General features: G+C 48.4%; 1 protein-coding gene across 6 annotated transcripts in view; it reads right to left on the minus strand.

Moving 5' to 3' along the window:
* The window catches only part of CPLANE1 (ciliogenesis and planar polarity effector complex subunit 1), a 1992329-nt gene that overhangs the window by 703672 nt on the left and 1275517 nt on the right, over nucleotides 1-13140 (minus strand). For all 6 annotated transcript variants that reach the window (XM_069221234.1, XM_069221235.1, XM_069221236.1 and 3 more), the window contains one exon: nucleotides 9600-9790. In XM_069221234.1, coding sequence (XP_069077335.1) covers nucleotides 9600-9790 — 191 coding nt within the window. The remainder of the gene's footprint in view (nucleotides 1-9599; nucleotides 9791-13140) is intronic.

A 13140-nucleotide genomic window follows, 5' to 3' on the forward strand; every position in this document is an offset into this window, starting at 1 on the left:
GCAAAACAGGAAGATGGTCCTCAGATGGGGGATAGGGTAAGACGAGGAGAAGTCTGTAGAAAATGTAGATGGCTGTTATATGAAGGAGTAACTGGTTCAAAGTAATTGTCCTCCATGCAGGTAGACAGGAGGGCACCTAGCCTCCCACAGCCTCCTGGTGTGCTGATAGGTGCAAATTAGGCCTACTTTTCTAGGGGCTGAAGGTGAGGAAGAGAAGGTGGCTGATGGAGGGATCAGAAGCCTTTACCTCCGGCCCTGGAGGCTGCTGCACCTGTTTCTTGACAAACTAGCACTGGCAAAAGCTAAGCCCTATACATAAGCAACACAAATGCCTGCAATCAAGCTGAGGTTCATGGTGTTGGAGATCTAGTGATCTGGCTGTAGCCTTACTAGCATTAACTTTCTCCAGAGTAGAATCCACTTTATTGTAAAATAAGGGGGCACCATCAAAGGGTAGTTTCATGAAAATTTATATTTGTGGAAAAAACCAATGTGCAAAGCCAAACATGAAGGTTGACTGCTACTGAGTACCTCATAGCACTGAGTCTGCAGTATTGAGACTGAATGTAATGATGTGGCGCAAAGCATTCTGACCATCTTTGATGGCTTCTGAAAATGCACCTTGATATGATAAGGGACCTGGTATACCTCCGTAAGAGGTAAATGGTGTTCAAATATTTTAAAACCATATTTCCAGCTAAGAGATCTTTCTTGCTCCAAGCCTCCAAACGTTTGGATTCACTGTTTAATGGTGTCATAGGAAAAGTTCCTGACACCTTACCTGAAGAACAAGAAGGAAATCTGGCCTTAAGTTGGCAGCAGAGATGTGGTGCTATATGGGGCCAGGGCAGGAGACATGAATATATCTATGCTATAAGGCTCCATAGAGCCGAAAGGCGCGCCAGAGGTGGCATTTGCCCAAGCAAATATATTAAAAAGAGCATTCGAGAACACTGTTTTATTAGATCCTGGCACAAGAAAATCCAGGTAGGCAGGTATAGGTGGCGGGGAACAGCCATCTGGCTCAAAGGCCACCTCAAATTGTGGTCCCTAAGGGACAGAGGGTTGCGGGTCAGACTGCTTCACCACTACCGACTTTAGTTCTAAAGATGAAGATCCTGTAAGAGTCGGAGTGGCACCTGGGAGACTTACCTTTGGAATGTTTTACGTGCTTCCTTTGCTTCTTCTTTAAACTGGAGGAATCGGAGGAATGTGACCGCAAGAGGGCCTGCAAATGTGTAAATGACATCGGCCTTTGCTTTTGTTACAGGCCCAAGCTATGAAAAGTTTGGTTTCCTGTTCCTTAACTGCATTGGAATTCATGCTGAAGCAGGATTTGGAGTCCTAGCCGGAACCCAAGTACCAGAGACATAAAGAGTGGTGCTTGGTGATGGGTATTTGTCCTTCGTAGTCCCTGCAAGGGTTGAAGACTGACTGCTTCTATTAAGACATCTTTGTAGCACTAATTCACACAAACTCTCAGAGAGTGAACTCTGGATCTTCCCCAAATGCACAGAAAAAGGAAACTAATAGTGCGCTGAGGCAGGTGCTATTTAGCTTCAGTGACGTCTCAGGTCACTTCCTACATTGATAAAAGCCAGTGCCCCCTACTGGTGTCTGAGATCTTTAAAGTGTCCCAGATCCAGTCTGACACCTGGTATTATTATTATTTTCTTTTTTTTTAATATATTTTTATTGTTAACAATTGCTGCCTTACAAATACATAACAGATAATGACATAATTAGGTTCTCACCTTATTCACAGTTATCAATGTTATTAGCACAAATGATTTTTACCATTTTTAAAGTATTACGTCACGTTATTCATTCTATCTGTGATTCTCAATAGAGCTACTTCAGAATTGGTGCGCCAATCCCGCTTGTCTACTTTTCCCCCAAATGTGAGTTTCGTATAATGATTTTTGTTTTATGACTACAGGGTAGGCTTAACTTGCGTTGAACAAAAATTAAACATTAAACTTGTTGTCACCGTGTAGAGTAGGTAACTACATTTGCTCTACACTTACTCCCTTCGTGCCACGCTGGTCGGGCTGCCTTCCGTACCCTGTGTGTGTCTGCCTCCCAGGGCCCCCGGTTAAATCCGGTTGTCATTACTGTACTGGTTCCACACTCGGTCCTGCTGATCTTCTAATAGTACACTCTCTAGTAGGTATGAGGTCTACCCCCCATTCTTCCTGTCTACTTAGACCTCTATTTTGCTGGCTCCTCGGTGAGCGTTCCCGTCCCCCTCATTATGTCTTCCCATCTTGTCACTATGACCTCCCATTCTGGGGTGCGATTGGGTATTGACGCAGGCCTCTCGCCTCTTCACTCCTCAGAACCTGCAGTTCAGCTCTGGACCATTTTGACACGTCTCGTTTCCACTCGGTCAGTAGGGGACGTCCCGGGGCCTTCCACCCTTTTGTGATCAGTCTCCTGTAAAGAACTAGAGCCAAGTCCAGAAACCGTCCTCCCACCTTCCCACATGGCTGTCCCCTCCTGAGGCCCAGTAGGCATGCAGCAGGAGTCTGGGTCAGGGAAATCTCAAATAATCTCGATAGGTCAGCCATTACTGCCCCCCAGCCTGGCTGAATCTCCGGGCAGTCCCATACCATGTGGTCATAGTCAGCGTCAGCGACCTCGCATCTTGGACATACCCTAGAGGTTCCGCCATACATTAGCACCAGTCGATGCGGTGTGAGGTACGTCCTGTGGAGGTAATTATATTGGATATATCGCAACCGTGTGTTGCGGGAGACCCTCCGGGGGTAGGCCAATGCCCTGTTCCACTCTGCGTCTGAGAGTTCTCTACCCAGCGTCCTTCCCCATCTCTCTCTCAGTGGGTTCAGCGGGTCCAATCCATCCTCAACTTGGAACTGACACAATTTAGTAATTAAGTGGGCCTCCTCACCCGCCGTCAGCAGAAGATGTAACACCTTATGAGTAGTGGGCTCTGCATTATCATGTCCCAGTGCTTTTTCAGGGTATGTTCCAGCTTACGGAATAATAAGAACTGGCCCCGGGGGACCCCTCCGCCTATAAGATCATGGAAGGACTTCAGCACCCCTTCACGGAATAGTTCCCCAATTGTCTCCGCTCTCGCCCTCTTCCACAGTCCCAGTCCTGAGCTCCCCGGGATGTTCCCACCTGGTTCGAGCACAAGAACCGATAATGGTAGTGCTGGGGAGTAAGGCGAGCCAACCCTGACCCTCTTTGCGCATCTCTTCCAGCACGACATCGCTACTCTTGTCATCAGGGTATCCGTCCGGGGGACGATCTTCCTGTTTATCATACGTGCAATAATCCGATTTATATCAATTACTTCATGGGTGGTGCACCTGTCTAACTCTCCCCTACCGGCGAACCACCCGGCTGCCCATTGTAAACTGGGACGCCAGATAGTAGGATTCGAAATCTGGGGCACCCAGACCATCCAGGTGGATTGGTCTGCAGAGAATTATTGAGAGCGAGGTGCGTTTGTGGCCATTGCCCCATATCAGCTCCCTAAGTAGGGTATTCAACTCGCGGAACCATGCCGAGGGGATCTGCAGGGTTAGATTAGCGAAGAAGTAAAGGAGGCAGGGGAGCATGATAATTTTAGATAGCGCTATCCTGGCCATAATCGTTAGTTTCAGGGATCGCCAGAACCCAACAGAAGCTCGCAAGGAGCGGAATGCTCTACCTAGGTTACCCTCCCGAAGGTCTGCCATGTTATGGAACACTTGTATACCCAGATACTTGAAGGTGCGTGGGGCCCAGTTCACATCCTCTGGGCAAGTTGTTGCTCGGCATTATGGGGAACATGAATGTTTTGCCTCGGTTGAGGCGGAGTCCTGACAGTGCCCCAAAGACTTCCAAATTCCTCAAAGCCCATGGGATGCCGGCCTCCCTGTTCCTGATATAAATGAGCACATCATCCGCATATAGCGATATGACGTGCTCAGCGTGTCCCCACTCCACACCCAGACCCACTCCATCCCTTCGCATCCGGGCTGCCAGGGGCTCAATGGCCAGTGCAAATAACAGTGGGGACAGGGGGCATCCTTGTCTAGTTCCCCTGTAAACTGGGTAGGTATCGGATATTGTCCTGCCCGTCTTTACCCTCGCCAGTAGAAATGCATACAATAAGTCCACCCATTTTACCCAACTCTCACCCATTCCGATTATCACTGCCCTCAAGTAATCCCATCTGTTTGAATCAAAAGCCTTTTCGAAGTCTACCACCAGTAACACTCCCGCCGGGGGCTTCACTTCATTGGGCATGTGTAGAATAGCAAAGAGTCGTCTTAGGTTTAGGAAGGTGTTACGATTCGGGACAAAACCGTTTTGGTCCTCGTGTACGAGTGTGGGTATATGGACGAGCAAACGATTGGCCATTACCTTACTGAGTATTTTAAAATCGCTATTTAGCATTGACAGGGGGCGGAAGTCAGTCACTGATGCCTCTTTGGATTTTGTTTTGGGGAGTGGAACCACCAGGGCCTCTCTCAGGGATCCCGGGAGCACCACACGCTGTAGTGCTTCCGCATACATGTCCACTAACTGAGGGGCAAGCTGTGTCTCATATTTGTTATAGAAGTCCATAGGGAGGCCGTCCGTCCCCGGCGTCTTCCCAGAGGCCAGCTGTGCTATAGCTTCTCTGACCTCCTCCAGGCTTTCCCTCTCTTCGGGCGCCAGGGACTTCAGTGGGATCTGTTGTAGATAGTCATCGAATGCCAATGCTTCGATTTCTACGGGCTTCCCGTACAGTTGAGTGTAATATTCCTTGAATGCTTTGTTTATGAGGCTCGGTCTAATTCTACGTTCCCCTTCCCTGTCCAGCACATTCGTGATGGGCTTGCCGCCTCACCAACCATGCTAGCATTTTCCCTGATCTGCCCTCCTCCGACTGTAATGAGGCAAAATATTTTTGCATATTGTGGCAACTAAGTTGTTCTTCGACCTGGGAGTGGTCTCTTTTTGCCTGGCGATATTCCTCGCTCTCTTGTGCGTCCTCTCCCTGTCTCATTTCCCCCTCATGTATTCTCTTTTCTAAGTTAGTTAATTCTCTTTCAAGTGAGTGTCTCACCCCGATCGACTGACCCAGACAGTAACCCCTTGTCACTACTTCAAGTGTTTCCCATTCCGTGGACCTAGAGGAGGCAGATCCCCTGTTGAACTTAATATGGTCAATTAAGTGTAATCTCAGAGCTTCTCTATACGCTTGGTCTCAAGAGCCCCAGGGGCCAGTCTCCATGGCAGGATAGGGGGCCTATCTTCAGTCGCCCTCCATGTTAATAGTAAGGGGTTATGATCAGACAGAGTGCATCCCAGATATTTCGAGTGGATCACACCCCGTGCTAGTGTTGCAGTACATACCACTCTGTCAATTCTAGTATGGACCCGATGCAGACCTGAGTAATACGAGTAATCTTTGTCCTTCGAATGTTGTTCTCGCCATATATCTACTAGACCCCAAGAATCCAACCACTCTCTAAGTTTGCTGGCTATCTTACTTGTCACTGCACCTTGTAGCGGAGGTGTGGATCTGTCCAAGTCCACGTCTAATACGCTATTGAAATTTCCCCCAACCAGAAGCTCCCTCCTCTGCTGACGGATGAGGTGACTCAATAACCGTGACATAGAAGGGGCCTGATCCTTATTGGGAGCGTATATACAGCTCAGGACTATTGGGGTGCCGTGTAACTTCCCTTCCAGGATCACAAACCTTCCCTCGCGGTCTATATTGGATGAATCTACCTCAAGGGGGACCCCTGCTCTTACCCAAATCATTGCTGCCCTTGCGTATGCTGAATATTCTGTGGCGAACACCTGCCCCCTCCATCTACGTCTTAGTTTTTCCGCTTCTCCAGCTGCTAAGTGGGTTTCTTGCAGCATTGCAATTTGTATGCCTCTCCTCTTTAGGTATGATAATATTCTATGCCGTTTTGCCGGCGTGCCCATACCCCTGATGTTCCATGTTAGTAAGCTGTATTCTGCCATGTTGGTGTGTCCGTCCATTGATATCTACCCCACTCTACCCCAGATGACGGCCCCCCACTGCGCTCTATCAGACTTCTGATATGTTTTAACTCCATCTCCCACAGTGCCAACGTAACTAAAAATTGCATTTCCCAACTCCCCCTCCCCAGGGCGCCTCCCGAACAGTAGGTTGCCCATAAACTTGTGCAACAGTGCATCTTATTCAAACTTTTAACTGCAGTTCTTGCCAGTCTGACTGAACAAGCGAGATTCCGATTGGGGGGTAGGCCATGTTCAGAGGGGCCTCATATGCGATCGTTTCTCACTGCCTCAGGGCTCACTCGTAAATTTAGTTATTAAAGGTCATCTGCTGACTGCAGGGTTACCTCCGGGCCCGCCCCAAGCAGCCCGAGCCCCCGGCCGAAGACCTCACAGTGTCATCCGATTCACCTCGAGAGCATTCCAGGGTGGACACCTCACCGCTCATACGGGCCGCTGCCTCCAGCGCCGCTTTCCTGCTTTTTTCCTTTTGTTTCTAGGTCGGCGCCAGGCGAGGGCGACCCCGGGAGCGCCGCCCACCAGGGCACCGATGTGATCCGCTCTCAGTTGATCCCCCGTTCGCCTGTCGACCCGGTTGAGTCCCACAGGCCTCTAGCCACTTCCACGCCTTTTCGGGGGATTGAAAAAATGTGGTTTTACTGTCACACATCACTTTCAATGTGGCTGGGTAAAGAAAAGAGTACTGGATCCCTTCCTCCCTTAGGGCCCTCTTAACTGCCATGTATGAGGGACGCTTATTTTGAACCTCCAACGTGAAATCCGGGAACAGTGCCACCTCGCCATTTGCTACCTTGAATGGGCCCGCCTCTCTTGCTCTCTGCAGGAGAATGTCTCTGTCCCTGTGGTGTAGTAATCTAGCGATCACCACTCGGGGCGGTCGGCCCAGAGCGAAAGGCCTCGATGGCACTCGGTGAGCTCGTTCCAGTGTGAAGTAAGGGGTTAAGCGATCCGGCGCCACAACTGTGCTCAACCATTTCTCGAGGAAATCCACCATATTTGTTCCTTCGGCCCCCTCTGGGAGGCCCACCACCCGTACATTGTTCAGTCGGCTTCTCCCTTCTGCATCCTCTGCCCTTTGTTCTAGGCGTGCTACTCTGCCCGTGAGGCATGTCACCTCGGTCTGTAAGTCTTTTTGTTTTGGTGCTATCTCCACCAGCGTGGTCTCCGTCTCTTTAACTCTGTCCGACAGTTTGTGGTGGTCCGCCCTCAGGAGCCCAACTTCAACTGTCACCTGATTGATGTTGTGCTGCAGCGTTGTCTTTGTGTCTTCGATGGCCCCTAATATTTTGTCCAGGGTGTCCTGTACGTTAAGTTGCGGCAGGTCCCGTAGGTCCCCCCCTCTGCGCTCGGAGAACATTGTGTTGTCTATGGTTCTGGACCTGTGTCGGTTCTTGGGGAACATTGAATGCGTGAGGGGCTGCTCCTCAGGAGAATGTGGGGTTCAGATTATTGTTACGATCGCACTGCCTCCCGTAGCCTTTACCGTCAGGCCCGTTTTGGCCACCGAATTGCTCCCAGTGAAGCTCACAGCAGTCACTAGATATTCTTACACATAGTCACTGGCCTCCGGCGAGCCCAGGGCGCGCTCCACAGGGGCAGGGGGCTCTTTGTTGTTTGAACCCGGATGTCCGCTGTCTTCAAGCACAGTTCGGCCCCATTACTCGCACTCTCTGTGCCCGCCGGGTGAAATCCCTTTCCGGGCTCCGAAGTGGGGCTCCCAGCTCATTCTTCTGTCTTCTTTCACTGGGTGGTTACCCACGGGATGGCCCGGGCTCTCCCACCAACACGTTCTGGATTGCGGTGCGGGTGTACCCCCCCACCAGATCAGCGACTTGGGTTCCCCCCTCACCGGTAGGGCATCACCACCTTCTTGTTACTTTGGGCTGCCAGGATTGCCCGCTTCTCTTCGCTCTTCAAGGGGCCCCTCCCGGGGTCCGGACTTGCACCACTGCCCGGACCAGGCACCCCCGTTGCTCTTACCGGTGCTCAGGAGTCTCCTCAGGGCCCTCCAGTCTTTTCTGTGGGCCGGTGTTTCAAAACCTAGGCTCCCTAGTCCCTGGCAGGGCCTCGGTTAGTCCTCCACTTCTTGGGGAGCTGTCAACTCCCCCACCAGATATGATGGGGGTTCCTTCCTCCTTTCCCCACGTGGGGGGGTGCAAGCCCTTGCCGGCAGCTTCCCCCAAGCACTCAGCCTCGCTCACGATGTGCAGCAGGTTCCGCCCAGGTGCCCCGACTCCTATCTCAGGGCACCCCGTGGAACACCGCTCTCCGCGGCAGCTCTGATCGTCTGAGCACCCTCCCGAAGGACGCCAGCTCCCAACTGGTCTTAGGGCCGGCGGGAGGTCCAAGCCTCCAATTCTGCCGGGAGCTCGCTCCAGTACTCCGGCCGCCGGATTCCAATTTCCGGGTCCGCTCCTGTTCCGCTGCCACCCGGGCCGGCGCAGGCCCTGGTCCCGCTCCGGACCGCCTCACCACTCCAGCCCCCGGCTCCAGGCGCGGGGACGGGCCGCGAATCCGGGAGCCCGCTGATCCGGTCCAGGCTCACGCATCAGGGCTCAGACAGGGCTCAGCGACCCCTCAGCAGGTCCCCCCAGTTCCCCACCGCAGTGCCGGCATCTGTTGCCCCTGAGGTTGGCTCAATATGGACGGATAATTTTAGGCCCCTCCAGAGCGATGGGATTATGCGTGCGCCATCTTCGGCTTCTTGGCCACGCCCCCTCTGACACCTGGTATTATGTAACAGGTGAGGAAGCTCCAGGTATAAGCATCCATGAGAAACCAAAATCTAAGACTTTAGGAGCCAAATCACAATTTAGCACTTGAAATTGGTGGTGATAAACTGACCAAAGTCAAGTAAATATTACTGACCATTTTATCCAAAAATCATTCCTCATAGACAGGGTGTGTGGTGTGAGTAATTGGAAGCAAGGCTGCGGCATTTTCTGTTTTTGCTTGTGGCAAAGAGGTCAATTTGAGGAAGGACCCACATACTTTCATCTTTATCCCCCACTCATGTGATTCCTGTCTTGCTCAGAAGATCAGCAAATTCACTGTCAACCCCAAGTAGATGTTCAGCTACGAGGCACATGGTCCTATATAGTACTAAATCTGTTGGTACATTTTTGATAGATGTAGATAACATGTACCTCCCTACTTCTGAATGTAGCCCATCTTTCTGAGATTGTCTGCTGGAGTCATGACTATCTGGCCTTTGACATACATTTGACAATCAACATTAGAAAAACAGGACAAAGCATAGGTGGCAATATCTGCTGACACCACCAGGTGCCTTGGTTCAATATGTTTAAAACGAAATCATGCCTTGCAATGGTGCAGCCACCTTTCCAAGATCAGACAAATCTTAGTTAACAGTCATTAATGAAACAGATGTTTTTGAGACAATTTCAGAAGATACCTAACACATATGGGTTCCTGTAAATGCCCATTACATACATCATTTTGTCTGGTTATAGGCCATGAATGTGTCTAACTAGTAAATATTTCTCACATTTTCTGATTTACAGATTTTTGTGTTACGCTATAGCTATGGAGTTCTATCAAATGTGTTCTCTACTTACCGTCCTTTTCTCTCTTTTTGTACATCTCTTCCCTCAAAAGGTTCAATGTTCGCTTTCAGCAACTTAATGGATCCAGCAACATGCTCTTCAAACAACTGCTCAGACTTATTCTGAATGCTTTGTTTATAAGCAATAATATGTTGAAGTGGGATGAGTCTTGGTGGTTGAAAAGGCAGAACTTGAGATATAACCTAATAGCAGATAATAAATACCAATTACCAAATGAATAAAAAAATGTATTATCTGACTAGTGATTGTCTGGAATGTGAGATAAAGAAACATGTAAAGTTAAAATAGGTACATGCACAACTTCTCATTCTTATTTATCATATTTAAATATAGTTTTCTCTATCTATGAAGTGCACTGTGTTTTATGATTTTTAACCAGACATATTAACATGATTGTGTGGTTTTATGCGCATGTATACATTACTAGATACATTCTCTATATTTCACAGCGATGCCTTAAAGCCTCAAAAGAACAGGTTTAGAAAAGAAAAAAAATCTTCTAAAACCACCAGAGATAAACCAGGACAAAGCAGAATATTCCAAAAATATTACAGGATTCTGTAAAAATAATAATTGATTCTCTTTTCACACACTTAGTTGAGTTGAAATAGTATGCACTTATCAGTTAAGCATGTTCTCAAGGTTAAAATGTTTCCTCTTCAGTTCACAAACCTTAACATATCACAACATCAAATGGAATTTCAAATTGTTAAGATACTCACTTGAAATAAACACTTTCTCTGCAGCTTCATTTCCTTGTAAACTGGTGTATGAAAGACCTAATTGCATTCAACATTAACATATATTACTCATCTTTCAGTGTAGTGCTCTAGCATAAAATATATAATATAGATTCATATGCTTCCTAAATTTCCTGCTAACTCAAATTCCAAATCCTTTGATTTTTTTTAAACAAAATAGAAAACATCATTTTACTAAAATCCGTTCCATAGGACTATTTTCAAAACTTGGTTCAGTTTACTTTCATCCATACACCCTAGTTCCTGCATGTGAATCTACCACTAGACCCCACCCTCTTAGCATGTAACTCTGTACATATCACTCTAATCGAAGGTGGTGTAATTCGCTTCAGTAATGCTTGTTTTGGTACATACCCTATTGTACCACAGAATCCTCACCGTTAGATTATCTTTGTGCTAGTCTGAATTCATAAGATTTTTCAGCATAGCCTCTGTGCACAGTAGGTGGTATTGTGCATCTATGTTGACTCCAGTCTGCGCCAGAAGCGACAGCTGGAGCTGTATATAAGCGCCACGCAAGCACGCTGACGTCAGTTTAATTCTGGACACTGTGGGTGTCCTCAGACGCAGAGCCCAAAGACCAACTTTCCATACCAGTGTACAGATCTCTTATTTGCGACCTTTTCAGACAGAGAAAGTGTCCAATCCCGAGACTGGCAAGGTGGGAGGGAGATGTGGAAGCTGTGGTTAGCACCAGAAAGAGTGCTACAGATTCCTTATCTTTAAAACAGATACCAATGCAGTACCTCCCCAGGTGGCTGGTCAGAGGAATGATTCAGGACAAAAGTCCTGTAGGATCGAAAAGTCAAAATGCCCTTTTGTAGGACATCTGTCAAGGCAGTAACACTGTGAACGTGTACACTCACTACCACGTAGATAGCCTGACAAATATTCAGATCAGACACTGCATGTCAGTGCAGTAATAGCAGCCTTGTCTTTGTTGGAGTGAGCCCTTAAATCCCTTAGAGAGCTGCTTCTTGGACAGCATGTAGCAAATCTTAATGCAGAGGACTATTCACCTTGATAGCATCCTCTTCTGCACTGCCATGTCTTTCTTTTCTCCAGAAAACTCCACAAACAGCTGATTGTCCATCCAATGGTCTTTGGTACGACTGATGTAAAAGCTCAGTGCTCTTTTGGGATCTAACGTTGGGGTCTCTCCTCCTCTTTTGTGAGGTGAGGCAAAGCAAATAATGTCTGGAATGTGATAGACTGAAGGAACAGAGTCACAAGCTTCGATGGAAAATCTACTCTAGTTTGAAGAACCAATTTGACCTGATGTAGGGCAGCTGTACTGAACAAACTTGAGACTCATGCCACAAGCTGATGTGACTGTGATGAGGAAAACTGTCTTCAGGGTCAGGAGACACATGGAAGAGCTGTATAATGGTTCAACTGGGTACAGATAAGAAAATTAAGGACAAGATTAAGGTCTCACTGAGGCAACACAAAAGGTATTGGGGAAAACATGAGGAGAAAACGTTGAGAAAATGCATCACAACAGGTGCTTTAAACAAACACAGCTGGTCTGATAACTGCAAATAGCGCTGACGGGTAACCTTTAACGGTGGCCAATGGAAGTCCTTTCTAGGCAAAGACAAAACAAACAGTAACACATCCGATAGTGTGGCCTGCAACGGAACTATGATAAGGGTGCACACTAAGCAACAGACCACATAAACAGATTTTGAGGAAGAACGTCGGGCCACCAATATGACATCCAATACTGCTGGAGGAATACTGAATGCAGTCAACTGCTGCTGATCAATCTTCACACATACAATGGCAGCTTATGCAGGCCTGGGTTTAAGACCCTGCCTTGCTGCTGTGAACGAAGAGCCTCCTAAGGGGCAGCCTGATTGAAGTACAGATGCTCATGCCCAGTAAAATTCCAGGTAAGACACACTCCTGCCCTAATCCGGAGACTCTAGGATAATTGGCCCGACTATTCCAGAACTTGGAGACTGAGAGGTCACAGCATACAAGAATCCTGTGCTCCACTCTAAAAGAAATGTGTCTCAGAGGAAGAGCTTTCTTGGGAACTTGAGTGCTTAAAAGTGTTGAAATTGCATGTTTTCTGTGGTGGCAAAAAGATCGACCCAGGATTTTTCCCATTGTTTGAAGACACCCTGTGCCACCTCTGGGTGTAGCTGCTACTTGTGACCTACCAGGTGATGCTGGCTGAGTTTGCCAACCCCTGCATTTAAAGATCCTGTCAGGTAGTGTAGTTTTAGGGAGCAGCCCTGACGATCCAACCAGTTCCAGAGGCACATGGCCACCTGGCACACAGCCAGCACCCAACCCGCCCAGCCTATTGCAATACCACAGTGGTGGTGTTGTTGGCCTTCATGAACGGCAGAAAGGCAATTGAGCACCAATAGAATGGCCCGCAATTCAAACAGCTTGATGTGGAGGCAGGTCTCTGCCGGAGACCAGAGCCCTCTGATATCTATTTCTCCCAGCTGACCTCCCAAACACAACAGCAACACACCCATCACCATCATCAGCTCTGGGTGATGTAAGGAGCGAGGTCTGCTGCTGGCTTAATTGCAGTTAAGAAGCCACCACTGCAGATCTTTTATGGTCTCCTCTGAAACCTGGATGGAATCTCACAAGTTCCCTAGGAGCTTGGTCCACTGAAACTTCAGATTTCACTGCACAGCCCACACGTGCCATCTGTCTGGCCAATGAGCAGGACGTAGAAGGCCACAGTACCAAGAAGCTTTAGCTATATCTTTACTGAGACCCAGGACAGAGGCTGAAAAATCAGG

Source organism: Pleurodeles waltl, chromosome 1_1 (genome assembly GCF_031143425.1).
Source record: "Pleurodeles waltl isolate 20211129_DDA chromosome 1_1, aPleWal1.hap1.20221129, whole genome shotgun sequence".
Taxonomy (NCBI): Eukaryota; Metazoa; Chordata; class Amphibia; order Caudata; family Salamandridae; genus Pleurodeles; species Pleurodeles waltl.